The sequence below is a fragment of the Carassius carassius genome, chromosome 1 (genome assembly GCF_963082965.1).
Source record: "Carassius carassius chromosome 1, fCarCar2.1, whole genome shotgun sequence".
In the NCBI taxonomy this organism is placed as follows: Eukaryota; Metazoa; Chordata; class Actinopteri; order Cypriniformes; family Cyprinidae; genus Carassius; species Carassius carassius.
Genome location: NC_081755.1, coordinates 37,267,260 through 37,295,178, shown reverse-complemented (window position 1 = coordinate 37,295,178; position 27,919 = coordinate 37,267,260). Strand labels below are relative to the sequence as shown.

The 27,919-nt window shown below is 36.6% G+C and overlaps 3 protein-coding genes across 8 annotated transcripts; all 3 read right to left on the bottom strand.

Moving 5' to 3' along the window:
- Positions 1 to 1,316: 1,316 nt before the first annotated feature.
- prpsap2 (phosphoribosyl pyrophosphate synthetase-associated protein 2) lies at positions 1,317 to 10,127 on the bottom strand. 5 transcript variants are annotated; one of them, XM_059558250.1, is made up of 12 exons: positions 9,681 to 10,127; positions 8,400 to 8,557; positions 7,826 to 7,878; positions 7,237 to 7,303; positions 5,373 to 5,545; positions 5,133 to 5,248; positions 4,685 to 4,740; positions 3,292 to 3,440; positions 3,132 to 3,202; positions 2,422 to 2,568; positions 2,151 to 2,335; positions 1,317 to 2,104 (listed from the first exon to the last, which is right to left on the bottom strand). In XM_059558250.1, exons 2-11 carry the CDS (start codon positions 8,480 to 8,482, stop codon positions 2,177 to 2,179), a joined length of 1,074 nt encoding a protein of 357 aa, XP_059414233.1. In that variant the 5' UTR covers positions 8,483 to 8,557; positions 9,681 to 10,127; the 3' UTR covers positions 1,317 to 2,104; positions 2,151 to 2,176. The 5 variants fall into 5 exon arrangements, with proteins under 5 accessions (XP_059414233.1, XP_059414225.1, XP_059414208.1 ...); XM_059558242.1 differs by having other exon boundaries at positions 8,400 to 8,605; positions 9,681 to 10,126; XM_059558225.1 differs by lacking the exon at positions 9,681 to 10,127 and adding an exon at positions 9,019 to 9,280 and having other exon boundaries at positions 8,400 to 8,605.
- A 191-nt stretch (positions 10,128 to 10,318) lies between these two features.
- On the bottom strand, positions 10,319 to 18,417 carry cln3 (CLN3 lysosomal/endosomal transmembrane protein, battenin). The gene is made up of 15 exons (XM_059558212.1): positions 18,106 to 18,417; positions 17,984 to 18,017; positions 17,805 to 17,901; positions 17,286 to 17,360; positions 17,079 to 17,158; positions 16,710 to 16,795; positions 16,556 to 16,628; positions 15,690 to 15,833; positions 15,439 to 15,599; positions 15,078 to 15,130; positions 13,908 to 13,976; positions 13,734 to 13,789; positions 11,165 to 11,258; positions 10,708 to 10,848; positions 10,319 to 10,607 (listed from the first exon to the last, which is right to left on the bottom strand). The coding sequence occupies exons 1-15, from the start codon at positions 18,149 to 18,151 to the stop codon at positions 10,491 to 10,493; spliced, it is 1,326 nt and encodes a 441-aa protein (XP_059414195.1). The 5' UTR covers positions 18,152 to 18,417; the 3' UTR covers positions 10,319 to 10,490.
- Positions 18,418 to 22,235: 3,818 nt separating this feature from the next.
- LOC132149187 (fructose-bisphosphate aldolase A-like) lies at positions 22,236 to 26,963 on the bottom strand. Of its 2 annotated transcripts, none has more exons than XM_059558191.1 (7): positions 26,814 to 26,963; positions 25,205 to 25,323; positions 24,852 to 25,118; positions 24,526 to 24,686; positions 23,566 to 23,824; positions 23,226 to 23,425; positions 22,236 to 22,756 (listed from the first exon to the last, which is right to left on the bottom strand). In XM_059558191.1, the coding sequence occupies exons 2-7, from the start codon at positions 25,314 to 25,316 to the stop codon at positions 22,661 to 22,663; spliced, it is 1,095 nt and encodes a 364-aa protein (XP_059414174.1). In that variant the 5' UTR covers positions 25,317 to 25,323; positions 26,814 to 26,963; the 3' UTR covers positions 22,236 to 22,660. The 2 variants fall into 2 exon arrangements, with proteins under 2 accessions (XP_059414174.1, XP_059414183.1); XM_059558200.1 differs by lacking the exon at positions 26,814 to 26,963 and adding an exon at positions 25,743 to 25,895.
- Positions 26,964 to 27,919: the final 956 nt, after the last annotated feature.

The window sequence follows — 27,919 nt, the reverse complement described above, 5'->3', positions numbered from 1 at the left end:
CGCGCCGTCCCTCAAACTCTGAAGACTGGATTGTGCAGAGTGTCTGAGGGGGCGCGCGAATGATAGCTCAGTTCAATGACGCTCGAGGTGCCCTTGCTGCGAGACAGTCAAAGTTAGAGTATGGGGACTGCAGTGAGAGGGTAGATGTGCATTAGCAGTCTAACAGCGCTCTCAGTGAAGGGCATAGTCCCTGGCATATTAACATGAAGAAAAGCATGTGCGTCAAACTCGCTGCGTTTCGTTGTATATAATCCTGAAGCGTATCCACGGCAGGATTCAATCCAACAAGATAACATCGGGCCAAGCCGCTAGCGAAAACGCGGCGGCTGTGTGAGCCGTAATCCACCATTTGAAGAGCAAAACTGTTGATTAACGCGCTCGAGTGGGGGAGAGCGAGCACATGGAACTCCAGTGCATCACTGTATTCAGATTCAAGCCGCACATATCGCCCCTAACCAACACCTCGTGCGGGGCCTCGGCGACCGCAGAAGCGAAACGGTGGGGGTTAGACGCGAGGCGACTTAAGAAATACACTCCAGAGCGCGGATACTTCCTAATGGCGTTAGTGCACAGGGGAAGTGTATGCATATTTTACTGTAGCCATAGGCTATCAAGGAGAGAACCTGTAGAGAGGCTGCAACGAACCTCTCATAAGTGCCTCCTCGTGATAACCCATCATACGGCTCCTACCTTTCGTTGACTCATCGCGTCCGCGGAGAGGAGTATACTGCTCGTAGATGATCGCTGAGAACGCGAGATAATAGGGCACAGAAGATTCGCTTCGTACTGAAGGAATGAAATCTGAGGTAAATGGCGCGCGGCACCAGGTATATATATGCTTACGCATGCTGGGCGGTGCCACGCGCTATTTGGCCAATAAGATTGGCGGGATGGTATAGGGCTTCAGACATTCGTCACACCGAAGGTGTTCCCATACGTGGTGACGTCACCGCAGCATCGAAGTGACCTATGAAAGGGAAACTTTAAAGTTATGATATATAGATATAGTTTTGTGTGCTCCCTGAAATCGAAACTGTGACCTTGATGTTGCTAGCATACTGTAGAGGTATTTAGACGGGGTTCAGTGAAGTGTTGGCTGCCCTCTGTTGGCTAATTGTTTGGTGAACTTTGAAGTAAACATAGCTCGACCAACATTACAAAGATCTCAAAACCGGTGAACGGCATGTGCTCGAAATCTAAAATGGACTAGCATGGTACAACAAACTGGAAAATCCAGTTCTAACAACCTGGTTGTCGATCTAACCTTAGCTGGCCTGAGAATAGGGCAGAGCAATTAATTTAACAATGCACACATATGACATCAGATAGTCTTTGTTTATTCGTTGTCATCAAGTGCTGTGAATAAATACAAAAGCCTGAAATATTAGTCACGTAACAAAAACCCTGCATTTCATTTGAAAAAGTTCTCAGAGTCAAGATATTTAAATACTCTGGCCACATTTATGAGGCAAATATGCTTCCATAGTCCCGTTATATTGGCAAAAACAAATTAAAATTAAATTAAAGCTCTCACGCTGGAGTGTTAGTAGAAGAATCTAGCAGGAAACACATTCAATCAAGCACATTAAGCTTTTGATCTTAAGCGTTATATTGAAGTTTAAGAATGTATCTTGCATCTAATTTGCCTTGAATGAAATTATTATTGTTTTTAACATCAGCATTGCCACACAAACACACAGAAACAACTAGTGGCACAATAATTACACAAAGTCATGACGCACCAACATGATAGATTTATGGTAACATTTTGTAATTGTTGGCCACACAGTGGAGTTGTTCATTCTTTAAAAAAAAATTAAAAATAGAGCAGAGCTACGACTAAAAGAACTGAAGACAATTTTAACATCAAGTGGTCAATCTTTTTATATACAGTTCTTCAAATCTTAAATAAAAGTGCCAGTATTTCTGATCAAGAGGTGGAGTATCCCTGCACTTCAATCCTCTAAACATTTTTACATCAGCATTTTAGGACACTGAACTCATGTACCATTACAGAACATCCAGGTTCTTGAGCACACAACTTTTTTAAATTCTTACACGTACAACGAGAAGAAGTTATAATGAGAGACAAAAAGAAAAACTGCTAATGATACAGGCAATTGGGACAGAAAAAGTCTAACTCTGTGCACATTATGACTGACTGTACATGAGCCTGTTAGTCATCCATGCCAATATTACGGAACAGGTAAGACATGGATTCTCCGTTGTGGATGCGGCGAATAGCTTCGGACAGGATCATGCTGATATCCACCGTCTTGATCTTGGGACACTGGAGTTTTTGGATCTCGTGTGGAATGGTGTTGGTGACCACGACCTGTACAGAAAGACACCACAAAAATCAGCACTCATCACAACACACTCGTCATTCTGAACCTCAAATTAAAACGATGCTATGATGACCTCATCTATGGCGGACTCCTCTATTAGCCGAGGGGCATCCGAGGAGAGGATTCCATGAGTGGCCATGACGAAGATCTTATAAGCGCCTCTTTCTTTCAGAGTTTCGGCTGCTGCTAGAAAACTGTCAACATCGTCAATGATGTCATCCTTTAAAAAAAAAAAAAAAAAAAGAACAAAAAAGACCATTTAAAAAAGCATCTATAGCAAGGTCTTTGCACACCGAGTCCGAAGTTTTCACAGGTGTTTTTCCATTTTTCCATATCAAAATGCATGCTATGGATGCAAAAAAAAAAAAAACAGAAAAACAAACCCTGATCCAAATTTTTTTTTTTTTGACGGAAGAACGTTTCGGAGCCAGTGTGTGAACATGATTGACACAGTTTGAGGTTGTATTTATTTTTCAATGTGCGAAAATTTCGAATTTCAGTGTGCAAAGACTTTATTCTATGCTTAAATTAGAAACATGAACATTATTTGAAATAAATTGAATTGAAAATTAAAATACAAATATTTTATTGCAACTGTTTGCCAACATCTCATTTCTTTTTATTTTATGCTGAAGTACTAAAAAAAAAAAGTTAAAAACTAAATTACAAACAAAAAAATACAACATTAAATAAAGTCTGATTATGAATATTAACAAAAACTATAATAGTACGTCAGCGATACTAAAACAATATTGTCCTCAATTAGTTTCATTTTGAACTCACCACTATGATGGCAATTCGTCCACCTACATCTCCAACCACAGTTATTGGGGGTTTTTCTTTGGGAATTAGCACTGTGCAAGAAGAAGAGAAAGAGATGATAGGGAATAGGATGGAAAACAATAAAATGGTCTGAGTGAGTTTTCCGGGGTGAGATTCTCACATGGTATCTCTAGGCTTGGATGAATGGCGCCGATGTTTTTGACAGTGGGAGGGGAATGACGTCCATCCACCAGGTCTGAATCAGCATCCTGGGCTTCACCATGGATCACAGCGATGCCCAGCCGTAACCTTTCAGCGAAGGACTGGGCCCTATGAAAGCAGATAAAGAGATTTGCAATGTTTTTTGACACAAACCAAGGCCATCCACAACTCCTAATAAATCAGATGCCAGTTGCATTAACACAGACACTGTGGTAAGACTGTGTCTTAGGAACTAGTTTGTCTAGATTAAAACAAATTAGATGGATAACCTTCTAAGACTAGTCTAAGCAGTTTATGCAACCAGCCCCTGAGTGCAGAATCAAAATTGTAGAACAAACACTAAATAGATCATTTGAGCAACTGACAAAGTTCATTTCAGATACTGTGTATCTGTATACTTCTGCATTCTGCTGAAAACATTACTCTAAATCCTGTCAGTCAGACAGGAAAGAGCCGTTTCCAAATAATCAGTGGTTCTCAACTATTTCAAGGCCCACCTCTGCCCAAGACATATTGAAAAGCCTTTATGTGTAATCTGAGACGGATCTCTGGCACTTCTTTTGAAAGAAAGGAAGGAAGACAGACAGATAAAAAAATATGATGTCCCATTAATGCTGTACATTTTTTTATTTTGGATAACATTTTACAATAATATCCATTTGTTAACATTAGTTAACCACATTAGTTAACAAAAACTAACAATGAACAATACTTCTGAAGCATTTCTTAATCTTAAAGCTGATTGACTTCTACATTATTAAAATCAAGTGTTGTATCTGTTAATGTTATTTGATGGACCTGAGCTAACACTGACTAAGAAAGGCTACTGCTGTTTTATAGTGTCATAGTCTTGTTTAAAACAAGTCGTATGTATTGAACACATACTCTGCTGGTACAAGGACACAACGATAACCATCTGATAAGAGCAATTCTCATGAAGTTTTATCATTTACTTTCAAACTTAAAGCAGAATTTTATCCTGCGGGATGCATGACTGAAAATGAACCAAATATACCAGTAAGAACTGAACTACTGACACAGTTGGAAGCATTTGAAAGCCCATATCTCTCACCAACTAAACATCATGTTTGTACACTGGCGCCACCCAATGCATACAGTTATACCAACGAGACTTCAGTCAGGGATTTGGTGGAATTGTGGAAAATATATTAATATATTCTTCCCTTCTTTTAGTGAGCTAGTATATTCTCCTTAAAAAGAGTGGATACTTGACAAGTTCCAATCATTCCTGCAAGTATCTATTCCTTTAGTCTGTGGTTCTTCCCCTATTATTGTTTTAGTCAATATAGCTAAACTACTGAAATGACATGTGAACAAAGATATGACTTCACCTTTTGGCTGATGCTGGGGATTTGGCCACAATTACAGCATTTCTGTAGTCAGGAATCTGTAAGCAAAACAATTTAAATGATTAATCAATCAAAAAAAACATTCACACACACTTTAAAGATGATGTAAGTATATATAACACACCCATATGTTCCATTACTGACTAATGCAGATGACCTTTCATCAGAGCAGGAGAGAAAATGATTATGAATAAAAAAATGAATGCATAATCTTGAGTGGAGGAACTTATGCAGGGAAATATCAACATCAGTTAAATCCAGCTTCGGTCCTGCTTTCTATTTTTAAGCAAACGTAACTGGTGACCTTCATAAAGTGAAACATGGACTGGCTTATAATTCAGACTGAAGGCTTTGAGAAGACAAACAGGAAGAACAACTCTCCACAGGAAATCCAGATCTTATGCAAATGAGATCCACACGAAGGACCTACTTCTTCCTGGATGTACTGCAGCAGGAACGGTGAGGCCCGCAGATTGTCCACTGGAATGTTGAAGAAACCCTGGATTTCCTTTTGATGCAAATCCATTGTAATGAGATGAGTCAGACCTGCTCAAAGCCACAGTGAACAGAAGCAACAGACAAAGCAAATCAGTTGGAGGACTAAAACGGGCCAGTATCGCCTCTAAACCAAAAATGAAGGGACGATTAGATCTCGGATGGACTCCTTCACCTGCTTTACACATCATTGAAGCAAGTAATTTAGAGACGATGGAGCCTCTCTTCCTCATTTTGCACTGCTTGCTGTAGGGGAAATAGGGAACCACGCCGATGATGTTTCGAGCACAGGACGTCCTGCAGGCATACACCATAATGAGCAGCTCCATGATGGTGGTGTTAACATCTCTGCAGATGAGAAGGGAAGAATGGTTTTAAAGACTGGGATTTAGGGAGCCTAATTTGCATATGTGGAGATTTGCGTATTTAACATCAGTATTAAAGTCAAACTGAGGGTTCTTTTCCACAATTTGCATAATTCAGCATATTTGCTGTGAGGGGTTTGAGCAGTCAAAGTAAAGCAGGTCTCTAGAAGCAAAAAATATATCATTTAAATAAAAAAACAAATGCTGATTATGGTTCCAATGTCACTTTTAAGTTAACTTTAACCTTAAAACAAGACTTCATGTTAAACCTTTCTGTACCTGAATGTTTTTTAGAATGCCATTATTTACTAATTCCAGAATAACGTTATTACAAACAACTAAATTCTGATATGAATATATTTTAGAAGAATAATCCATCTCTATGAGCCCATATAATGCCAGTCTATGGGACGGCCAAAGCTGATGCTGAAAAAAAAAGACCAGGCAGAACAAACACAGGTAATTCATGCGCCTCAGTCGATGAATCAATGTCTTGTGAAGCGAAATGACAGGTGTACGTAAGAAAAAAAAAAATATTTTTTAACTTTTAACTGTAAGTAGTTGCTTTTGGCTGTCATATGAGTTCATGACTGGATGTATGGTTTAGCTCTGTGTTTTCTGTGTATTTTTTAACCGTTAAAGGGGTCATATGATGCGATTGCACGTTTTCCTTTGTCTTTTGAGTGTTACAAGCCGTTTGTGCCTATAGAAGTTCCATAAAGTCGCAAAGACCAAAGTCTCAAACCCAAAGAGATATATTCTTTATAAAAGTTAAGACTTGTCCACGCCCTCCTATAACTCCTTGTTTAAACACGCCCCCATGTCTACGTCACTGTGAGGGAAGATTTGAATAACGCCACCCAAATGTTTACACAAAGAAAAAAGACGTAACTTTTATTCTCGCTGTAGTATATTGACAGAGCATGATTAGGCCACGCCCACACTGGGGTGGGGAAGGGTCAATCCAGCACTTTCCATTGACTTTGTATTGTGGGAAGCTGCCTCCTTGTCACATGTCTAAAAGCTGCTGTGTGACAAGGTGTACAGCAATCAAGCTTAAAAACCCCAAAACTATTTTTTTATAAGCTGTTGACCTCCCCAAAATAAACTAGCATTTAAGGACACAAATAGTAGTAGATGTCGGTGTATTTCACGTTAGGCCATTCAGTTGGATTAATTCTCAAACAAAAGGAAGGTTAGGAAAAGGGGCACTGACATAGACCAATAAAATTGAGTTTCTTAATATATCTCCTCCTCTCAGATTCACATTGGGTGGTGAAATAATCTTTTGCCATGTTAAAAGCGAAGAATGTTTCCTGTCGCCGCTTACGTTTCCCTCTAGTGGGTGTAGTTCTCACAGTAACATGACATGTTGTTCTCTTTCTTTAGTGTCCTTAAATGTTCGTTTTTTGGGTCGACAGCTTATAAAAACCTAGTTCTGGCTTTTCTTTAGCTTGTTTGCTGTACACCTTGTCACACAGAAGCTTTTAGGCATTGTTCTGTTTTTTGCAACGTCATATGACCCATTTAACTTTTGGTGGACCCATACACTTGCATTATATGGACTTATTCTTCTAAAGAAAGTCAGTCATATATATCTGGGTTGGCAGGAGGGTGAGTAAACAATAAAACAATTATCCTCTTTAGATAGAGTATCTCTTTAAGGCTTCTCACTTGGAAATGGTTTGGATGATGAAAACATCTTTTCCGCGCACAGACTCTTCGATTCGGACCCGTGTTTCTGTGGGAAAAGAAATTTTATTTTCATTTTCAGTCTGATCCACAGTAAACATGGAACTTTACAGAACACACTGGCTATTTAAAAGTTTGCACAAGGACAGTTCAACTTCAGTTGCTGGTTCCCATTGACTTACATAGCTATGAGTAAAAAAACATTATGCAAGTCAATGGAGACCAGCAACAGAAGTTAAACTGTCCCTTTAATGTAAAAACTTTTAAATAATGAAATGATAAAAAAATATGAACAATCCCTTAAACGGTGCAATGGAATGCTGGGAGAATTCCACCACAGTGTCTGCATGAAGGAATGCAAGCGGATCTCCAATTCAGAATACACGAGCATGGCCCAAAACAAAGACTGTCAGTTTCATTAGTCAACACCAGCTCAGATCGCTGATCTGTTTTGTCTGCTCCAGAATGGCATGCAAAGAATGAACTACAGCAGTGACCACAGCCATCGCTAGTGAAGATTAAAAGATATGCAGATATTTAACAGAAAGTTGAGACAAAAACAGGCCTTCACCTCTGTTAGCTTCTTGATAGACCTGCACCTTTCCAAGCTCCACACCCAACCGCCTGCACAAGAACAGAAGTTCAAGGGAATATGATGCAATATAACAGCATAAACACACAACGGAAATCTTTATCATTTGACAAACATATTACAAGACGTAAATATCAGTTGTCCCAAATCATTTATCACCACAGAGTCAAAATAAAACCAAAATGTAATTTACATAAAGGAAACAAAGCCTAGTTATGATAAAAAAAATATTTAAATTAATGTGTTACCATTGGGCTTTTTCTTAATTAATAAGAATCTTAATTTAAAATAATTTTTTTTGTCATGTCAGCCTTATAAACACAGCGATTTACATGACAAGAAAGTCTGTTTAAAAATCATAATTTGAAATGGTAGTGTGCATAATTTGAATGGTAGTGTACTTGCACTTACTTGATTTGTTGTTAACTAGCACTCAAAAGAATACAGTTGTTCTAGCTCAGATTTGCTCAGTTGGACAATGAATGTCTTTCTACTCTTTCCGAACTATCCAATATAACTGGCCTGTTATACTGGAGCTCCAGGTGACACTTACTCGGCTATCCTCTTCCCCAGCTCTCTGCTGGAGGGGTGGGAGTTGGCCGTGAAGATGACCAGGCCTCCTTTGGTGGCACTCATGTCCTGTGGTTTGGTGTCTACCTTTAGGGACTCAGGCAGTGGCTCCCTGGGCACCCAGGCACTGCTGAGCCCTTCCTATCAACAGGACCACAGGCACACTGTTAGTTTAACACCAGACACTTCCTGCAAGAACAAAGGGAAGATGACATGTTAACACACACACACGAACCAACCAAGACTATATGAGAAAAGTGCAGACAGACATGATGACACACAACTGCAACAGCATTAAAGTGACTTCTCGTGAATCACGATTCATGACTGGAGCACTCAACCAGTCTGTCATGACAAACACAGTATGAATTAATAACTCCAGATCCACAGCACGCGGAGAAATCACAGAGGGTCACGTGAATGGCCAAATGTAAGCAAAAACACACTCTATGTTAAAAATTCACCCATTGCATTTGTATTGCTGCTAAGCTAACTAGACTTGTATGCCATTAAAATGGAAACGATAGATACATTCTTATCGGCGTAACATAATTTTTTTTGTGGGGTTGATTCCGTACACTTAAAATATTGGCAAACCTCACCAGTTTGATATTTTAAACGATCCCTTCGCAGGGGTTTACTGTATCACTTGCATCAATGTGAACATTGCTACACGCGAGAAAGAGCCAGGATGGCTGTCAGACGCACAGCTTTTCAAAATAAAAGTCCAGGCTTTGCGAAAGAGAAGTACACTTCAGCATACTTAACATAAATTATATATTTTCAAATAATTTAGGTAAGTGAGAACCGAATGCAATGTTTCCAGTCACTTAACTACACGTTAATTGCAATTTTATAAAAAGTATTTGGGTTTAAATAAAAAAATTCAGTTCTTTCGAGTGCGTTTTTTACTCAAGTTTTGTGCAATCATAATTATTTATTGCCTTTGAAATCTGGTTAAAATTGCAGCATGAACTTTCTCATATTTTAATTACACATTTTTAATAAAGATAGTGTAAATTTAGTACATATGAATGTATTATCGAATAACGCATTACAGTTAAAATTGCAATCGTGTTCAGTTTAAATGTACTTTGGTATGTTAGTCAGCACATCAAAATAAGCCTACTAGCGCGACAAAACATAATTAAAAATGTACTTTAGAGTAAAACTTTAGATTAGGCAATATTATAAAGTGCACTTTTTAAAAGTAGACTTAGGCGTGTTAGGAAGCATAGTCACTTGCGTCGAATTATTTACTTACTTTTGTATTTCCTTTATATTATTCCCAGTGAGAAAATGAAGCCATTCTACAAATGCAATGAATCAAAGCTGAGGATATATGCCACATGATTCGAATGAGTGAACTACCGTTTATCTCCCGTACTCCTGCTTCTTAAATACAACTCTGTACTACCATCTACTGCCAGATTATAATACACTTCCATTTTTCAACTGTTCACGAAGTTGAATTTAAACAGTTTGCAGAAGGTCCCTCTATATCCGGAGAATATAAATAACTGTTGCTTAAGGTATACTCATACAAAACCTGCAGGGAATGGGAAATGAAAGCTATGAATCTCAAGAAAGCAACAAACTGTCCGTTTGCTAAATGAGATCAATTGCCAAACCAAGGGTTGCAGCTGTCACCATTAGCCACAAAAACATAACTGAAACTGCTTTATAGATGGAAGCAGAAACATTTCAGGATTAGTTAGTGATTTTTCAATAGGGCTCATAAGAAGCCACACACAAGAAATTAAGAAAAACATTTTAATACTGAACAAGAATGATTTCAGAAAGCATTAAACACTTGATTCCAGGATTCTGAGTTACAAGGATGATAAAACTGACAAACTAAAGCATGATTTATCCAAAGTTTGTTTTTGTTTGTTTTGTTTTGGGTTAATACACATTTTGTTAGAGCAGGGTGTCAGTAGGTCGAATGTCAGTCAGATCAATCAAACCATTCTTCATTTAAATAAGAACATATTAGTCCAAATGGAATGTATAACAAAAAAAAAACAACAACACAAAAACTCTCTATCTTGCACAAACACACATTCTCATTTGCTCATAAAGAGCAGAAATAATGGTGAACGGGGAAGGCGGCAGCTGCAGAAAGAGCGATTCCCAGACTGTCGCCTACGCTTGCCGCAGCCATGGCAAACTCTCTCTCACGCTTAGCGGTCTGTCAAAAAACACAGCAGAAGACAATGCATTAGAAACCACTGACTGATCCATGCTTATCTAAATCAAATGAACTAATGGCTGGAATGAGGTTCACGTACCTCCTCGCGGATGAAAAAGAAGGTATTTACGTAGGCTGCTCCTCCCAACAGACCCTCATAGAGGATAATAATAAAAACCACCCATGGGTTTGGTAAGAACTGGTAGTACACAGCCAAACCCAACAGAACAGCATTCAAACACTGAGAGAGAAAGAGTAAACCACGTCATGATGAAGAGATCTTTACTAGTGTCTGATATTTAGAGTTTCATTCGCTACTCTGTTCTTTTTGTAGTCTATGTTATTATTATTCTTTTTATTTATTACATAATTAAAAAAAAAAGATTTCTTTGTTTACTGTGTTATGCTAACTGTGACTTGTTATAGCACTTGCATATCCTTGCTCTTTTGTTGATTTTTGTTGAAAGTCGCTTTGGATAAAAGTTTCTGCTATATGACTAAATGCAAATGCATGTATTAGTTTGTGTACGGTCTTGTGGTTCAGTCTAAGATCTCACCTGTAAGAGAGACAGAAGGAAAATTTTCCTGATCTTAAAACAGACGAGAGACGTGCGGGAAGCAAACACACCGATCTGGTAAAGTGTCTGATACCTGCAGAGGAGAAATAATGAAGCACAACTGATATCGTTGATGTGAAGAATCCCAAGACTGCAACTTCTACCAAGGTGATTTGGGATGTTCACCCCGAAATAAAAAAAAAAGTATGTCATCATTTGCTCAACCTCATCAGATTTCAAACCTAAAAGACATTATAAAACCTAAAAGATTTGAATAAATGTCTCAGGTGTTTGTTTTTTCTTGACCATACAATGAAAGCCTTTTGTCACTGAAAGGGTTTGGTTTCCAACATTCTTCAAAATGTATTCTTCAATGTTCCACAGAAGACAATGTCATAAAGGTTTGAAATGCTATGAGGATGAGAAAATGATGATTAAAAAAAGGTGATTATCCAGGCTTGGGGTCTGTTTAAGAAATATGTTAAAAACATGTTTTATTACCCAACCTAGACTAAACATTTTCTCCTGCATTATCAAACTTGTTTTTTTTTCCCCTCAAAGTTTATGTATAATGCCTATATTCCTAATCCATGACTGCAGAATTGTACCTTGTTTTATCATTTTAATAACTGTTTATTTAGTTAAACAATCTGTATGTATCTATATTTTGCGATTTCTTTTGTGTAGTTGTGGATGATTTACTTTCCTTTTAGTGTCTCTGTAAAACTAAAAAGGGTTTAAAAATTAATAAATAAAAAGTGAGTTCTTAAACTTCCTTCTATCTTCAGATGGACTTTTGATTGAGTAGGAACCTCTCCAAAATATACAGTTGTGGGCAAAAATATCAGCCCCCTTGGTAAATATGATCAAATGCGGCTGTGAAAATTCATCTGCATTGTTAATCCTTTTGATCTTTTATTTAAAAAATTCACAAAAATGTATCCTTTCATTGGATAATAAGAATTTAAAACGGGGGGGGGGGGGGGAATTTAAAAGGTTTTTCTCAAATACTCGTTGGACACAATTATTGGCACCCCTAGATATTCTTATGAGTAAAATATCTCTGAAGTATATTCCCATTCATATTCACAATTTTGAGCACTCCAGCGTGATTATAAACATGAAATTATCCAGCCATGGCTACATGTTTCACAGAAATATAAAGAGGAGGGAAAACAAAGCCCAAATGCCCTTATCATCCATCAAAATGAGAAAAACCAAAGAATGTATTTCTGATGTGCAGCAAAAGATAATTGAGCGTCACAAATTGGTGAAGTGGCTTTAAGAAAAGAGCTAGAACAGTGAAAAATCCCCCATTTCCACCATCAGGGCAATAATTAAGAATTTCCAATCAACATAAAATGTTACGAAACTGCCTGGAAGAGGACGTGTCTATATCGTTCTAATGTGTGGTGGGAAGGAGAGTTTGAGTAGCTAGAGACTCTCCAAGGATCACAGCTGGAGAATTGCAGAAAATAGTTGAGTTTCAGGTTCAGAAAACCTTAAAAAAAAAAAGGTCAAACAGCACCTACATCACCACATGTTGTTTTTGGAGGGTTACAATAAAAATTCTCCTAGCTCATCCAAAAAAAAAAAAAAAAAAAAAAAAACTCCAGCATATTCACTTATCAGACACGACTGGAACTTCAAATGGGACTGGCTTTCTTTGGTCAGAAGAAACTTAAAATTAGATTTTTAGCAGCAAACACTCAAGATGGCTTTGGTGCACACAGGGATAAAAACTACCCCATGTGTACAATGAAATATACTGCTGTATTTTTGATGTCGGGAGCCTATATTTCTGCTGGAGGGCCTGGACATCTTGTTTAGACACATGGCATCTTTGATTCTATCAAATACCAACAGATAAAAAATCAGTAAGTGACTGACTCTTTTAAAAATCTTATAATGGGTCATGTTTGGATCTTCCAAACCATACAATAACCCAAATCACAAACCTCTAAAACAACACAGAAATGGGTCACTGAGCTCAAAACCAAGCTTCTGCTATGGTCATTCCAGTCCTCTGAACTGAACCCATATAGAAAATGAGAGGAGTGAACAGAAGAGGAGAAGCACCAGCATGGAGCTGGGAGTCTAAAGGGTCTGGAGTTATTCTGGATGAAGGAATGGTCTCTGATCTCTTGTCAGGTGTTCGCAAACCTCATCAGGCATTATAGGAGAAAATTTAGACCTGTTAAACTGTTAAATGAAGGTTTAAAAAAGAATTCAATAAATGGGGGACATTCATTGTGGCCAATGTGTATTAGAGAAAAACATTTATTTCATAATGATATTTTCCCCCATTTTAAATTCTTATTATCCAATGAAAGGATACATTTTTGTGAAATTTTTTAATAAAAGATCAAAAGGATTAACAATGCAGATCAATTTTCACAGCCTTCTTTGATCATATTTACCAAGGGGGCTGATATTTTTGGCCACGACTGTACACTGCCTATCAAACGTTTCGGTGAGCATAAAAGACTTAAGAATCTTAACTGAACACAACACTTTTAAAGGTTGTGTGTCATTCAAAAACACCAAGTCAGGAAGTGATGTGTCTTACCAGCGATACTGTTCTGCGTGTGAGAGACGGGAGTCAGGGAAGTAGAGCAGCTCCAACTGATTTTGGAGAGATGGATGGATAGATAGTGACATTCAGTCTCAGTGATCACAGATTGTTCTATTACGGTCTCGCTCTCAGTGACTTTTCACTAAGACTGTGACAGAAAACACTCACCAGTCCCTGGTTAATAAAATACTCAGCAAAGTAAACCACGCCAAGAGGAATAATAAACTTCAGCAGACCCTGAAAGAGATCACATGGGCAGGAACACACTGAAAGACCACAGACTCAAAGAGGAAGTGCATTTTCTGACTGCAGGTGAAACAGGTGCAAACAAACAATTTAAACACACATAACATGACACACACAAGCCATGCTCACAATTTAAATGCATATATATATATATATATATATATATATATATATATATATATATATATATATATATATATATATATATATAAATAAATATATATATATATCTATATATAAATATAAATGTAACACTGGAAGAAGTGAACAGCATTTTTCTGGTGTTCAGCGGCCTAGAAAACAAGTATTTTAGGAAACTATTATCACATGACTAACTGAGAATAACACATATTATCATGGTAACTCTATACATTTACGCTACTATTACAGTATTTTAAAAAAAGAATAATAATAATCATGTGACAAATATACATTGTGATGACTAAAATAGCATCGGTAATGAAAACAATGCACTGTATTCATACTGATAGGTGTACAAGGTCTGTGAACTAATAAATAATATCTCAAGCAATAATGATAATCTAGCAAAAATTGCTTAGTGCACCTTTAGATTCAATTAAATGTGAACCTCGACCAAAGAAAGCAGTCTTATAAAGTGTCATTTTTTAAGTTTAAAATTTTCAGATTTTTAGATTTATACACCTACATCAAATAACTTTCCTTTGATGTATGGTTTATTAGGATCAGACAATATTTGGCCGAGATACAACTATTTGAAAATCTGGAATCTGAGGATGCAAAAAATGGCCTTTGAAGTTGTCCAAATGAATTCTTAGCAATATATATTACTCATCAAAAATTAAGTTTTGATATATTAACAGTAGTAATTTTACAAAATATCTAAATAGGACATGATCTTTACTTAACATCCTAATGATCTTTGGCATAATATAAAAACCTATAATATTGACTCACCCAATGTTTTATTTGCTATTGCTAAAAATATACCCCAGTGACTTAATATTGGTTTTGTGCTTCAGGGTCACATATATTGAACGCAGACTCAATGTAATTTAAGCAGACAAGAAACACCAAACTAAGGACAATATACAGGTACAAAGTAGGTCTAACCTTAATGATATATATTTGGTCCGTGAAGGACAGGGGTCTGATGTGATTGTCCTCTGTCAGAAGGAAGAAAACATGGTTTATGGATTATCATACACAACATTATGAGCATGAAAAGTTGGTAACACTTTATTTTGATAGTCCACTTTAGACATTCTGCTAAGAGCAAGTCAATTTGCAGCTACATGTCAACTAGCAGTCGTTAGAGTATTAGTATTCAAACTGTCTGCTTAATATCTTAACACTTTATTTTGATGGGTCGACATGTAGTTGCACAGTTACTCATTAGTTAGTAGAATGTCTAAAGTGGACTTTCGAAATAAAGCTGCAACAATGCAAGCAACGAGTTCCTAACTGTACACACCTTGCTCTTCCTGAGTTGTCTCGGCATCCTCATCAGTATCGGTCTCTTCCTCAATTAAAGGACGCCTCTCCTGGGAGTTTACCACTCTGGAAGTACTGTGAGCATCCTGGTGCCGCCTCCACTGTGGAAATGAGGATGGGAACACCAGGAGAAAGAAATAGCTGAAAGAAATCATAAGAGGAAAAGATACATCGAGGCAGTGAATCTTCATTACAGGTGCAACACCAGAAAGCTGAGGAAGTTCTGCTGACCTGACAGCCAGAATAACAGGCACAACCAGCATGATCCATAACGTAACCCGAGGGGTCAGACCAGCCTGTGTGAATGCAGAGTAGAGGAGAGCTCCAGCTACCCCTGCTGCCCCCGTGCCAGACCCCCAGCCACTTAACACATCCCTTAAAGAGACAGAAACACATGCAAGGTACTGATAAACAACAGAGATCAGCGGCTAGAGAGCTTTTTAAATGTCTTTGAAATAAGTCTTTTTAAAGGCTGCATTTATTTGATCAAAATATATAGTAAAAAATTGTACGATCTTATTATCACCATTACATTTGTTACAAATTATTAACAAATGTAATTTGTTATTTCTTGGGGGGATTTTTAACATAATGTTAGCTTGGGATATATTCAATCACTCATTTAGAAATGTTCCGTAAAATTATTATTGTCTTTACTGCCACTTTTGATCAATTTAATGCATACTTGCAAAGTAAAAATATTAATTAAAGAATCTCACAGACCAGTAGTGCATTCTGTGCATAGTGTGTAAATGTTCTGAATGCATAAAATGCCTAGATTTCAGAAAACGTGAGTATTCAACAAAGAAAACTAGAAAACCATTGCACGTGATGCAAGGCACTAAATTAAACCTTCTATTTCCAGCATAACTAAAACTTTATTACTTCTCATTATTTAGTCAGACTAAAGTTTGTTTTTAAAAAAAACTAACGAAAGCAAAATAACTGCTGGAATTACCGCCGATAACAGCTGAACATGCGCTTAATGATGTCTTTCACTTTCACATAATGTTTTCAAAATCAGTGCATCCTGTGCAGGTACAATAGTGTCCTTATCTAAACACATCTTAAATAAATGGGTTTCTAGGAGGCTTTACCTGCTGAAAAACACAGAGAGGGAGAGAAAGGACAGCTCCCCCAATCCTGAACTAATACTGGCAAAGACGACACCTGAGGAGAAATCCAAAGATTCATTACAGCATTCATCAAATCTTAGCTCAGAAGAGGAATGCACACACACACGCTCATTACCAAATATGCTCATCAGTATAGTTGAAGAGAACGACACCATCAGGAAGCTGACTACCGCCGTGAAGAAACACACCAAAACACGAAATCTGTTCATTATAAAAGTAAAAAGAATACATAATTATTATTACATAAAACATTATTAATAATAATAAAAAGGGAATAGCTCTTCTGTTGTGTTCCACACTGTAAAGGCCAACAAACTTAATTAGACTTCGCCCTTTTGACCTTGATTTCTCAAACTATTCAGAGTTGACAACTCATTTCTTCTCACAGTATTACATCTTTTATCTAAACAACTAAACCAGTTTCAAGATGCTGATGGATGTTTGCAATTAGATCTCAGTAAAGACATGCTTGTGTCAACTTTACCCATAAGGCACTTTGTGTATATAGAAGGGTGCTGTGAATTTGATTAGGAGGGTGGGTAAGATATCAGCCAACAGCACGGCCTAGAAACAGAACAAACAAAAAAAAACAAGGTGTCACTCCCTGAACAAATATTCCATCTTGCACTTAAATGTGGGATAATTCTGTACAGGTGAAACAAAAAAATGAAAGAGAAAAAGAAAGACGTACTGCAGTGGACACAGGACTGCAGTCATAGCGGCTGCTGTCGCTGATCCCGATGTTAGTCTCATTCGGAGCAGGAGTCTAGTGAAAGAACAAAACCAAAAACAAGAAACACTGACTAGTCCATTTTGGCAAAAAAAAATTGGAAGTAGACTTTAGCATACTCTTAAAAAGAGTACAAGTGGAAATAATACACTTAAAAACATATACTTACGAGTGTAATGTTTTCAGAACTGAACTAAATGAAATTGCACTGTAGTTTACACAATTACATGACATGCAAGAAGCTAAACCCAGAGAGTTTTTTTTAAACATTAATTGGACTTCTCTTTATATGCAATTTCTTTATTACTTCTACTGTCTTTGAAATATGGTTTAAAAAGTGTACTGACAAGCATTTAAAAGGTTTAATAAACAGCCATGAAAGTGTACTTTAAGTATACACAAGGGATTTTAATTACATTTAACCAATATTATATATTTTTCTAGTATACTTGATAACACTAATCATATTAAATGTCTTACAGGGGTCGTTGTGTTTTGAGATTCCTGTTTTTGTAAGATGTCATGCGCTGCACTCAGCATCACCACATATGCGAAGTTATTGCAAAGCCCCAATAACCTAGAAAGAGATGATAAAGATCACTGTACATATTTTGTATCACTTATTTGAAGAAAAGTTAACAGCGGATTGATTCACTTACCAAAATCCAATCCAATTCCTCCAGCGTTGACGACCTAGAGAGACACAGATAAACACATCTCAAGATAAGACTTATTTATCATAAAATTCTGTCAAACAGCAAAATGTCAACAGCCATGTTACCAGTGTCGGCTGTATCGACCGGGTCGGAGTTTACTGCTCGATCCATCGCGACCTTTCACAGCGAAAAACTGTCATATAACAGTAACAGTTAAACTTCTCTCTCGCTGTTAGACGATAACGGCAGACAACCATAAACATTACAGATTCGTTAAAAAACGGCCTGTCTGTATGACCATAGCTCATCCGGTAGCGATGTTACGTCAGATAAACAGATAAACAGAACAACGAATCCTCTGCCTTCCACTTTTCATTTTGACAAGCGCCAGCAATAATCACAGCAGCAGTAGCGGGTGCTACACACAAATACATCCGACCGAGCGCCGCCACGCGTAAATAGTTCCCACTCACACTACTGTTCTCAATGTACTATAGATGAAGAGCTCGTTTGCAAAAAAAAAACAAGAAACAACAACAACAACAACAACACAAAAAAACAAAAACAAACAAACAACTACAAAAAAGAAAGGAAAAGATAACTCCGTTTTTAAATATAATATATTATATATATTAAATATAATATAAATATAAAATATAATGTTTTTAATTCCAATTAATCTCAATCAAACTGCAGTTGTGTTTTTTTGTAATAATAATTAATCAAAATAAGTTTGGGTTATTTTGATTAGGTTAAAAGTTACTATAAAATACAGATAACGAACACAATAAAAACATGACATCGTAATAAAAAACGTGATTTTTGAACATTTAAAATCTGTTTTTGCTAATAAACTCTTCAGATGTACATACAGGTATTTTGCATAGCTTTAAATCATACTATGTTATGTACATATATTGGGTAATTCTAGTTATAAGAAAACGTGTGTCTTGTAAGTCTTGTAAATGTGTCAATTAAATTCATAATCACATCTAGTACATTTATGCCAAGAAGGTCTATAAATAACTGAAGAGAGCGATCAATATAGCATTTATCTCAGTTTCAGGTTAAAGGTATATGATTAGAAATTTGTCAGATTTGCTTATGTTATCAGATGTTTATTTAACCTGATCTGTAAAAGTTGTGGAGAATGATGTCACGTATAATGTTTATGTCTGGTAGCACCACAAAATATGCCACAGTCACAAGGCCTACACCATCCTGAGCTGTGACATCAGTGCAGGAAAAAAAATACAAATAAAAAGTCATTTTCATTTAATATATTTAAAACAACAAAATCAAAACAACAACAAAAAAGCAACAGAAGCAGCAAAAAAAAAAAAAAAAAAATATTGATAATGAAAAAAAAGTTGGTAGGCTCCAAAAATAATAATAATAAAAAAAACCTTCTCAAATATTTATATGAATAAAATTTCGACTGCAAAAAGTTTAATATTCTGACAGAATACACAGCTATTTTAATTGTGAACTATGAAATAACAACTGACTGATACTTGCAGACAGATGATGTTTGACAAACACCTACCAGCCAGGCCTAAGCATGCCATTCTAGACCCTGACTTCCTGTTTTCTACAGGAAATATGTCAGCTATCATTGAAACAGAGAAAACATCAGCACAAAAAAGTCACAGGAGTAACCCACAGTTTTTAGCAAGGGTGTTTCTAATACAAAATCTGAGAGAGTGACAGTAAAGTCCTTTGGAAAATTGTGGAAAGCTATCATGAATGTTTTTGTTTTGCTGTTGGAGCAAATGGGAGTTCAAAAATCATTTTTGCTGTAAACTCCCATTCACCACCATAGATGTTTACCCTACTATTCATAATGCCAAATAACATTCATATAGAATATATTATAGTAATAAGAATATTCATAGTAATAAGAATATTTGCACCATGTGGACATTTTTTAGCAGTGTAATTGTTAAGCCCATTAGTGAACACACAAGACACCTAACAAAACACTTCTGCCAATTTCTATCATCAACATCATTGTCTCCATCTGCTGGCCAGTATTCAGAAATGCTAAATGCAAACTATTAAGATTAATAGAAAAATATTCGTATCAAAGTTTTCTGTCCATCTGACAGTAAAATTTAAATGTGCATTTTTAATAAACCTAGGCTAGCTGAAGTTCAGGTAAATATATTAATGCCCTTCTGACTAGTAAAATTGTCTAGTCTGAGTCTGCAAATCCATTAAAATAATATACAACAACTGCAAACAACTAATCAATTGTGATTTTAACATGTTAACATTTTTAATTGATGCATAAGTCTCAAATTTTACAAATAAAATGTAATATACACATATTACAGATGTGCAACGATAATAATGTGCATAGTTCTGATCTATTGTCTTAACATAATATATACATTTTAGTGACGTATTTTTATGCTAACTACAGTTTCTTTAGTTAGGGCACATCTGTTGGCGTTATGAAATTGACTACAAGCTGGGACAAGGAGGATTTGTGCATGCTGGGACTCGCTGCAAAGACGGATTTAAGGTTTCTTTGTAACTTAGCCTTCTTTTAGCTTCCCAAACTTTGCATATTTGTTCAGGATTCATAGCTGGAGTGATATAAGTTCTATGCACATGATAATTGTTATTTCTTTGCTTTTTTAATTAGGTGGCTGTGAAATATGCTGAGAAGATGCAACACATGCCATAGGCCTACACCACATTATTGCATTTTTTGTTTCTCAGTAACTGTTTTCAATTTATAAAATCTTATATTCATGTTAATCACAGACTACAAATCATCTAATAATCTTTTTACAGAAGTCAGATTTGCTCTAAATGTAATGCATTTTATTGAATAACACTGAATTATGTTTTCGTTTCAGTTCATGCAATCACATTTTCTTACACATTTTCTTACATTTAAGAGACTAATTTAAGGAGAAGACTTCTTTAAGAAACAGCTTTTAAATATGTGTTCTGATTATGTTCTTGAACATGATATCTTATATAATCCTGATAAGAGTGTGGTTATGATTTGCAGAACTGAGGAGGATAAAAGTATATATATAATTTCCAGTCTTCAAGTTGTCTAATAAGAGTCTTACTGTGTCTGTGATGTACAATGCCTTATGATGTATATGCAGGCGAATATACTTTTACGTAAGTTTAGTTTCTGTTAAGATGAGGTGAAGGTGTCACTTTTTAAAGCATATTGTACAACACTTTATACTGCTTATCTGTGGTTCAACTATAGAACATCTAGCTTACAGAAGCTGCAGGAAGATTATAATGATGCAATGAGAATTTTACTTAAGAGACCTAGATGGTATAATGCAAGTGCAATGTTTGTGAGTGCTAGAGTAATCACTTTTAAAACACTGTTATGAAATCTTATGTATAGATCTATCTTCCGGATAAATGATTCGAAAAATGAAATTGAAGATCTATCAAATATAAGGGTTCTACACGGTATCAGTCAAAGCTGTGGATACATTGGTATGGTTGCATTTTTGTACTTTTTATTGTGTGTGGTAGATGCTGTGGGTTGTATTTGCTGTCCTATTGTCTTGTTTTTTGTTTATGTTTGTTTTTTTAATTTGGACCTGCAGTCTGTAATAAAAGATTGTTCGATTGATCGATTCTACACTCGTGAAGCTTTGAATTTTTTCATGAAATGTTCTTCATGAGGCTTCATTTGCCCATCACGAACGCATTACACTGACATAAAGGCTTCTGCAAGTAATGCATCACTTCTGAAACCACTATGAGCCTCTCGTCATGAACTCGGACCATACATCTACTGCCAGCTGCCAATAAAATGAGCCAAAAAACATTACAAAAATACTAGATGTAGAATGTCAGTCTACAGGGTGTTGAGAAAGTGTGAAAGGTTTAAACCTGTGTAATGTAATGTGTAATGTCTCATTGGCTGAAATCTCGCTTTGGCCAGTTTAATATTAGCCCTGAACCATTGTTTATTTGAAACAATATGTATAGATATTTCAATATTTCAGAAAGCAGAGTTTATAAAGCATCCTTGTCACAATCACAAAACAGCTTACTGATAATAACCTTGCAATTGAAATGGCAAAGCAGCAGATTCTTCTTAGGATGATAATCATCCTATAAGTTGAAATTCTTGCATCCGAGTTTGTTCACAAGGTTCATAAGATGAACAGACAAATATTCAGAGAAATGTTCTAACAGACACAGACACAAAACCTCACAATGATGTGATGTCTGGATAACAGCATGAAAGAAACAAATCCGGTTAGCAATGAAAGATACTTTAATGTTTAGTTTTTTTTCAGCGTGTATCATATTAAACAGTAACAACAATAATAATATACCACTGAAAGGTATATGTGCTTTGTGCAAGTCAAATACAGTCATTATAAGTACTGCAAGTACAAGAGCAACGTTTCCCTACAGAGGTAAACATTACAATACATCGGAGTGCTATTAAAAGAAGAAAGAGGGAGGAGATTAGGGCAAAAACATTGTTATTATATTACCATTACTCTTTTTAAGTATGACATCTTAGTTTCATAGTTTTGGTTTCACACAAGAAAAGTAACAAGTACTAGAAAGAAAAAGGGAATGGGTCAAATGATGAGTTCAGAGTATAGATGCGTCGGGGTTCATTGATTCTTCAGGAATATGAGGAGGATTGAAATGGAAAAGGCTTCCTGGTGATTAGTAGGCATGGTTGGCCACAAAGAGAGACTCTCCAGCAGCAGCACCCTTATCTCCTGCGGACACGTACTTCCCAACACAGGCCTTGCTGTTGTTCTGAGACAGAAACACAACAACAGTTGGTTTAAAACTTTCACATATGAAATGCTAATCCTGTTGAACAAATTACTTAATGTCGTACAATCAAGAATCTCATGTAATAAGCAAAAAGCAAAAAAAAAAAAAAAAAAAGAAAAACTACGTTTACATGAGATAATAAAAAATACTGTATAATATACACGGACATGGCAAATTAAAAATACATATTTATACATACACCATTTATAATAAATAATGAAAAGAACATTAATTATAATTCTAAAATTAATTATACACAAGTCAATAGAAAAAAAAGCAATAAAAAAAAAAATAAAAAAAAATAAGCTGCCATTTTATTTCCAAAAAGAAAAATAAAATTTTTCTTTTTGGAAACAAAATGGCAGTTTTTTTTTTTTGTTTTTTTTTTACAAAATTGCATATAACCAGATCAGTCTCCAATAGATGATCTCAAGGTAATAAAACTTACGAGAGCTCTCTTTATGAACTCCTCCTGGCAGGCCTTGCCGTTCTCCTTCTTGCCACCCCAGGCTTTGAGGGCGGAGGCCTGCAGGGCACGACCGTAGGAGAAGGTCAGGGCCCAGGGCTTCTGCAGGGGACACTGGTTGATGGCGTTCAGGTTGAGTGAGGCCTCCTCCTCACTCTGGCCTCCAGACAGGAAGGTGATACCTACATCAGGGAAAGGGGTGTGGTGTGAGGTTAGGATACTGCACCATGATGATTATATGCTTAAGAATTTACAAAGCAGGACTGTGATAAGATAACGCTTCGGTCATGAACGAGTGAGTAACTGTGGTAGCTTTACTAACCAGGCACAGCGGGAGGAACAGTGCGGCGAAGAGCTGAGACTGTAGCCATTGCGACCTCCTGAGGGGTGTACTTCTGGGAACACGAATGCCCGGCGGTCACCATGTTGGGTTTGAGCAGAGTACCCTCCAAGTAGACATGGTGGTCTGACAGGGCCTTGTACACAGCAGCCAGAACCTTCTCAGTCACATACTGGCACCTCTTCAGGTCATGGTCACCATCAGGAAGAATCTCAGGCTCCACGATGGGCACAATGCCATGCTGAGGAGAACAGTGACGATGAAATGATCTGAACTTATTTTTATTACAAATTCATATAATAATCATGAATTATTTTAATATTTGATACAATTGAAAGTTGTGGGGTGGGAACTATTTTTTTTATGTTTTTGACAGAAGTCTCATGTTTATCATGCAGTCTTCAGTGTCACATGATCCTTCGGAAATTATTCTAATATGCGGTAACACTTTATTTTAATGGCCAATTCTCACTATTACCTAGTTGCTTATTAGCATGTGTATTATTAACATATAGGTTGTTTATTAGTACTAATAAATCACTTATTCTGCATGACCATATTATACATTCCTAGTCCTACCCCAAACCTAAACTTATCAACTACTTTACTAACTGCAAAATCATAGTTAATGGTTTGTTAATAGTGAGAATTGGACCATAAAATAAAGTGTGACCTAATATGCTGCTGCTCAAGAAACATTTCTTATTATCAGTGTTGAAAGCAGTTGTGATGACTAATATCTTTATGGAAACGGTCCTTTTTTTCAGAAATTTCAAAAGAACAGTAATTTATAAAAAAAAAAAAAAAAAAGAAATAGCCATATTATAAATATCTTTATCCCCACTTTTGATCAATTGAATGCCTCTATGCAGAATAAAAACATTAATAAATGTTTTTAAATAAAAACACCACATGGATATACAGTAGCTGTAAGTGTCTCACCATCTGGCAGATGCTAGCGTAACGGGCGAGCACATTGGCGTTCTCAATGATGGCCAGTCTTGAGGGGGTTGTGGGGGTGATCTTCAGCACACACCTCCATTTAGCAAAGTCTGCCCCGTCTTTCTTGTACTGAGCGCAGCGCTCGTACAGCCCATCCAGACCTGCGAATTAGCATTTAATGAGTCATAAGAGAGTGACTGTGACCATTCAGTTCTGGACAAAGTCCATCTAATTCCAGCATTTAAGTGGATATGAAAGGTTATAAAATACCATGTGCAATTATACTAGCTGATAATCTATTTTAAAGACAGTGATGGGATTCTCACCTTGTGTGGTGGTCTCTCCATTGGTGCCAGCCAGGGGAACCACACCCTTGTCCACTTTGATGCCAACCACCATGCCCCTCTCCTTCAGGAGCTGGGAGAAGAGTTTGCCATCATCGGTCTTCTGGTAGAGGGTCTCGTGGAAGAGGATGACGCCGCCGATGCAGGGCTTGACGCGGTCGTCTGCGGTGAACAGAAGCTGGCGGTACAGTCTCCTGTTCTCCTCTGTGTTCTCAGCATTGATGCTCTGGAACCGCTTGGCCACGCTACCTGCACAAGAACAAAGAGACGAGACGAAAGATTAGAAGAGCAAATGAGTGGGTTACTAACAAGCACAAACGGAATGGTTTAATTACCTGTAGACTCATCCGCAGCCAGAATGCCTTTGCCAGGAGAAACAATCCTCTGAGCAATGTCGCTCAGCTCCTTCTTCTGCTCTGTGGAGAGGAATGGGTAAGCGTGAGGCATCTTGACTCTGTGGAGGAAGGTGTGGGACACAAATACACATTAATATGACCTCTGAGATTAAATCGTTCAGAGCACCAGTACAAACACATTACAAAAACATACGCCTAAGACCAAGTAATGAATCAGGTGACTGTTAAATCAACACCAACGAGTCTGAGCAAGAGTTCAGATATGGGTGTGTACTTAAATCGTAAAGCTTACTAAAAGCATTGATTTTTCTTTCTTCTAACCACTTTTTGTTAGCTTCTTCTCGACGGGTTTTGATGCAACGTGTCCTTGAGATACAAACACGCATGACCTTGTGCGGCTCACGTAACTGTTAACTTTGCATGACAACAGAAAAAGAGACTAGCGAGGAACTAGCATCGTTCAGATATGTTTGATTTTACTTGGATGTCGGCGTTTTATATGAAGAAAAAAACTCACCTACTAAGTGGACGTTAAGGGTGCGACTGTTTCCGAATCACACTTTCCGCATAAACCACGTTCTTCTGAGTTAGAACGCAATATAGGAAGGAAATTATCAAGACATTTGACAGGAGGATAGCTGGACCAATCAGCACGCGAGTCTTGTTTTGATTGACAAGGCGAAGAGACGGTGATTGGCTGCTGTGCAGGTTTTATTACAATCAGAGGCGGGGTAAATGTTCTTGATACGTGACAGATTTCACATGCAGGAAATAAAGCTGGCTGTGACGTTTTGATGTGCTCCACTGAAGCGAATACATTATGACCTTGTCGTACGTGTGCTATTATTTCAGAGAGTTTAGGAGTATATCTAACAGGCTATAAACTAACACTAATGATTGTTTTCCTTTAATAAAATTAAATCTGATGTTATATTATATTGCTTCTCTGTCTACTGGACAGTGAAGAACACCTCAACAAGAGGCTCTTAACATTCCAGTAACAAATCTCTAACACCCTCCGCTCAACCAAAGGCCAAATTAAATATAGACAGTTTGATGGATGAAAGCCAGTGGTCCAGCTGAACATTATACAGCAGGTTGTGTGTTGTGAAAAGGGTCCTAAAAAGGCTCTTTTGGATGTTGAATGCCAAACAAAGTCAGTAAAGCTGGTTAAACATAATTCACGATAAATAAATAAATAAATACATTGTTGAATGGTATTTTGTATTATAAGCTTAAGTACATTATTTAGAGAATTAATAATGTTTTACTGATGAAATACTTTAATCACTGGCTAAATTATGAATGCATTTTTTTAAACAACTAATTATTATTGTATATTCTTATTAAAACAATTATATTTATTAGTAGTAGTGGTGGTGGTATAAATAATAATATTGATTTTGATATTGATATTTGAAATAAAAACAAAATCGTGGAACAGTAGAAAATAACTTGCAAATGGCTTTAAAAAAAAGAGGTAAAGCCTACAAAATAAAATAATCTTATAATATAGTACACAGGTACTGTATTTCTGCAATTTACATTTTGTAATACAGAATAAAGAAAAGAGCATGCACATTTTTACCGTGTTTTTGGATGAAGTGATCAAGAGATACTCCCCAAATGAAGGCAGAGGAGGTCTGGATAGTCTGTGACATCCGTCTATTTCCAGATGACCTGTATTTATTCAGACGAAATGACCTTTGACATTACGTGGGTTTGGCTAATCTTAGTAGCAGGCAAACCCACGATGCAACCGGAGAAGGGCGATGTGACATTCATGCACACTGGCATGCAGCAAAGAAAGGTTAAAGAGAAAGGCTGAGAGTGGCACACACATGGTATATGATGCATGAATTACAGCATGCATTAATGCAATCCCTGTTAAATGATGCAAAGCGGGGCTGGGGGTCTTCAGATGACTATAATAATCTGAATGAAACTTCTGCATGGTGTTCTATGATGTTACCTCCTCTATCTATGAGAATACTGTCTTCAGAAAAGAGCTCTACTGTCATGAGATCTTCTGTCATGACCTTTCATCTCTCAAAAATCTTCTCTACTTAATCGCTGTAATCAGCAAGAGCTACACTGTAAAAAATAAAATACCCGCACCTATGGTTCCCAGAACCTCGCCATGAAAAAATTGTAGCAACATTTTAGGTTTTACAGACTTAACTTAAATTCACAATAAAATACCGGATTTCATTAACTGATGCAATGTTAATAAACCAAGATATTGAAGTGTTAATATCTGTTTTGAAACATTGTAATGCACGGATAACCACCAAAAACTGAAGGGGATTAGAAAGTCACATGATGAACTAAAACTCATCACAAACAGCTTTTCTATGAGCTGAGAAGGGCAATACATATATATAGAAGGTCACAGTGTCATTCACATAAACACTAAACCCCATCACGGTGACACATGATACTGAAACAATGCAATAAACACTTATTTAACAACATTAGATGTCAAATTAAACCCTAATGTACACAACTGATAAGAAAAAAAAAACTAAGAAGAATGTTATTTAAAAAAAAAGTTTTTTGTTCATTTATGGTTTGTCACTGTAAATTACACAATTACTTTTTCTTTTTCACTTCCAAAAACCGTATTTGTAATAGTATTTTACTGTAAAATTAAATTAAAAGTAATTACATTTATTCACTGAATATAGTATGGAA

Excerpts from the sequence above, each read along its gene's own strand:
- LOC132149187 (XM_059558191.1), bottom strand. The coding sequence starts at position 25,316 with ATGCCTCACGCTTACCCATTCCTCTCCACAGAGCAGAAGAAGGAGCTG. Across the intron at positions 25,119-25,204 it reads GGCTGCGGATGAGTCTACAG|GTAGCGTGGCCAAGCGGTTC; the intron begins GTAATTAAACCA and ends GTTCTTGTGCAG. Across the intron at positions 23,426-23,565 it reads TGTTCCTCCCGCTGTGCCTG|GTATCACCTTCCTGTCTGGA; the intron begins GTTAGTAAAGCT and ends TCCCTGATGTAG.
- cln3 (XM_059558212.1), bottom strand. The coding sequence starts at position 18,151 with ATGGATCGAGCAGTAAACTCCGACCCGGTCGATACAGCCGACACTG. Across the intron at positions 17,159-17,285 it reads GCAGTCCTGTGTCCACTGCA|GCCGTGCTGTTGGCTGATAT; the intron begins GTACGTCTTTCT and ends TTCTGTTTCTAG. Across the intron at positions 11,259-13,733 it reads CACGCAGAACAGTATCGCTG|GTATCAGACACTTTACCAGA; the intron begins GTAAGACACATC and ends TCTCCTCTGCAG.
- prpsap2 (XM_059558250.1), bottom strand. The coding sequence starts at position 8,482 with ATGAGTGCCACCAAAGGAGGCCTGGTCATCTTCACGGCCAACTCCCAC. Across the intron at positions 7,879-8,399 it reads CTGGGGAAGAGGATAGCCGA|GCGGTTGGGTGTGGAGCTTG; the intron begins GTAAGTGTCACC and ends GTTCTTGTGCAG. Across the intron at positions 2,569-3,131 it reads GACGAATTGCCATCATAGTG|GATGACATCATTGACGATGT; the intron begins GTGAGTTCAAAA and ends TTTTTTTTAAAG.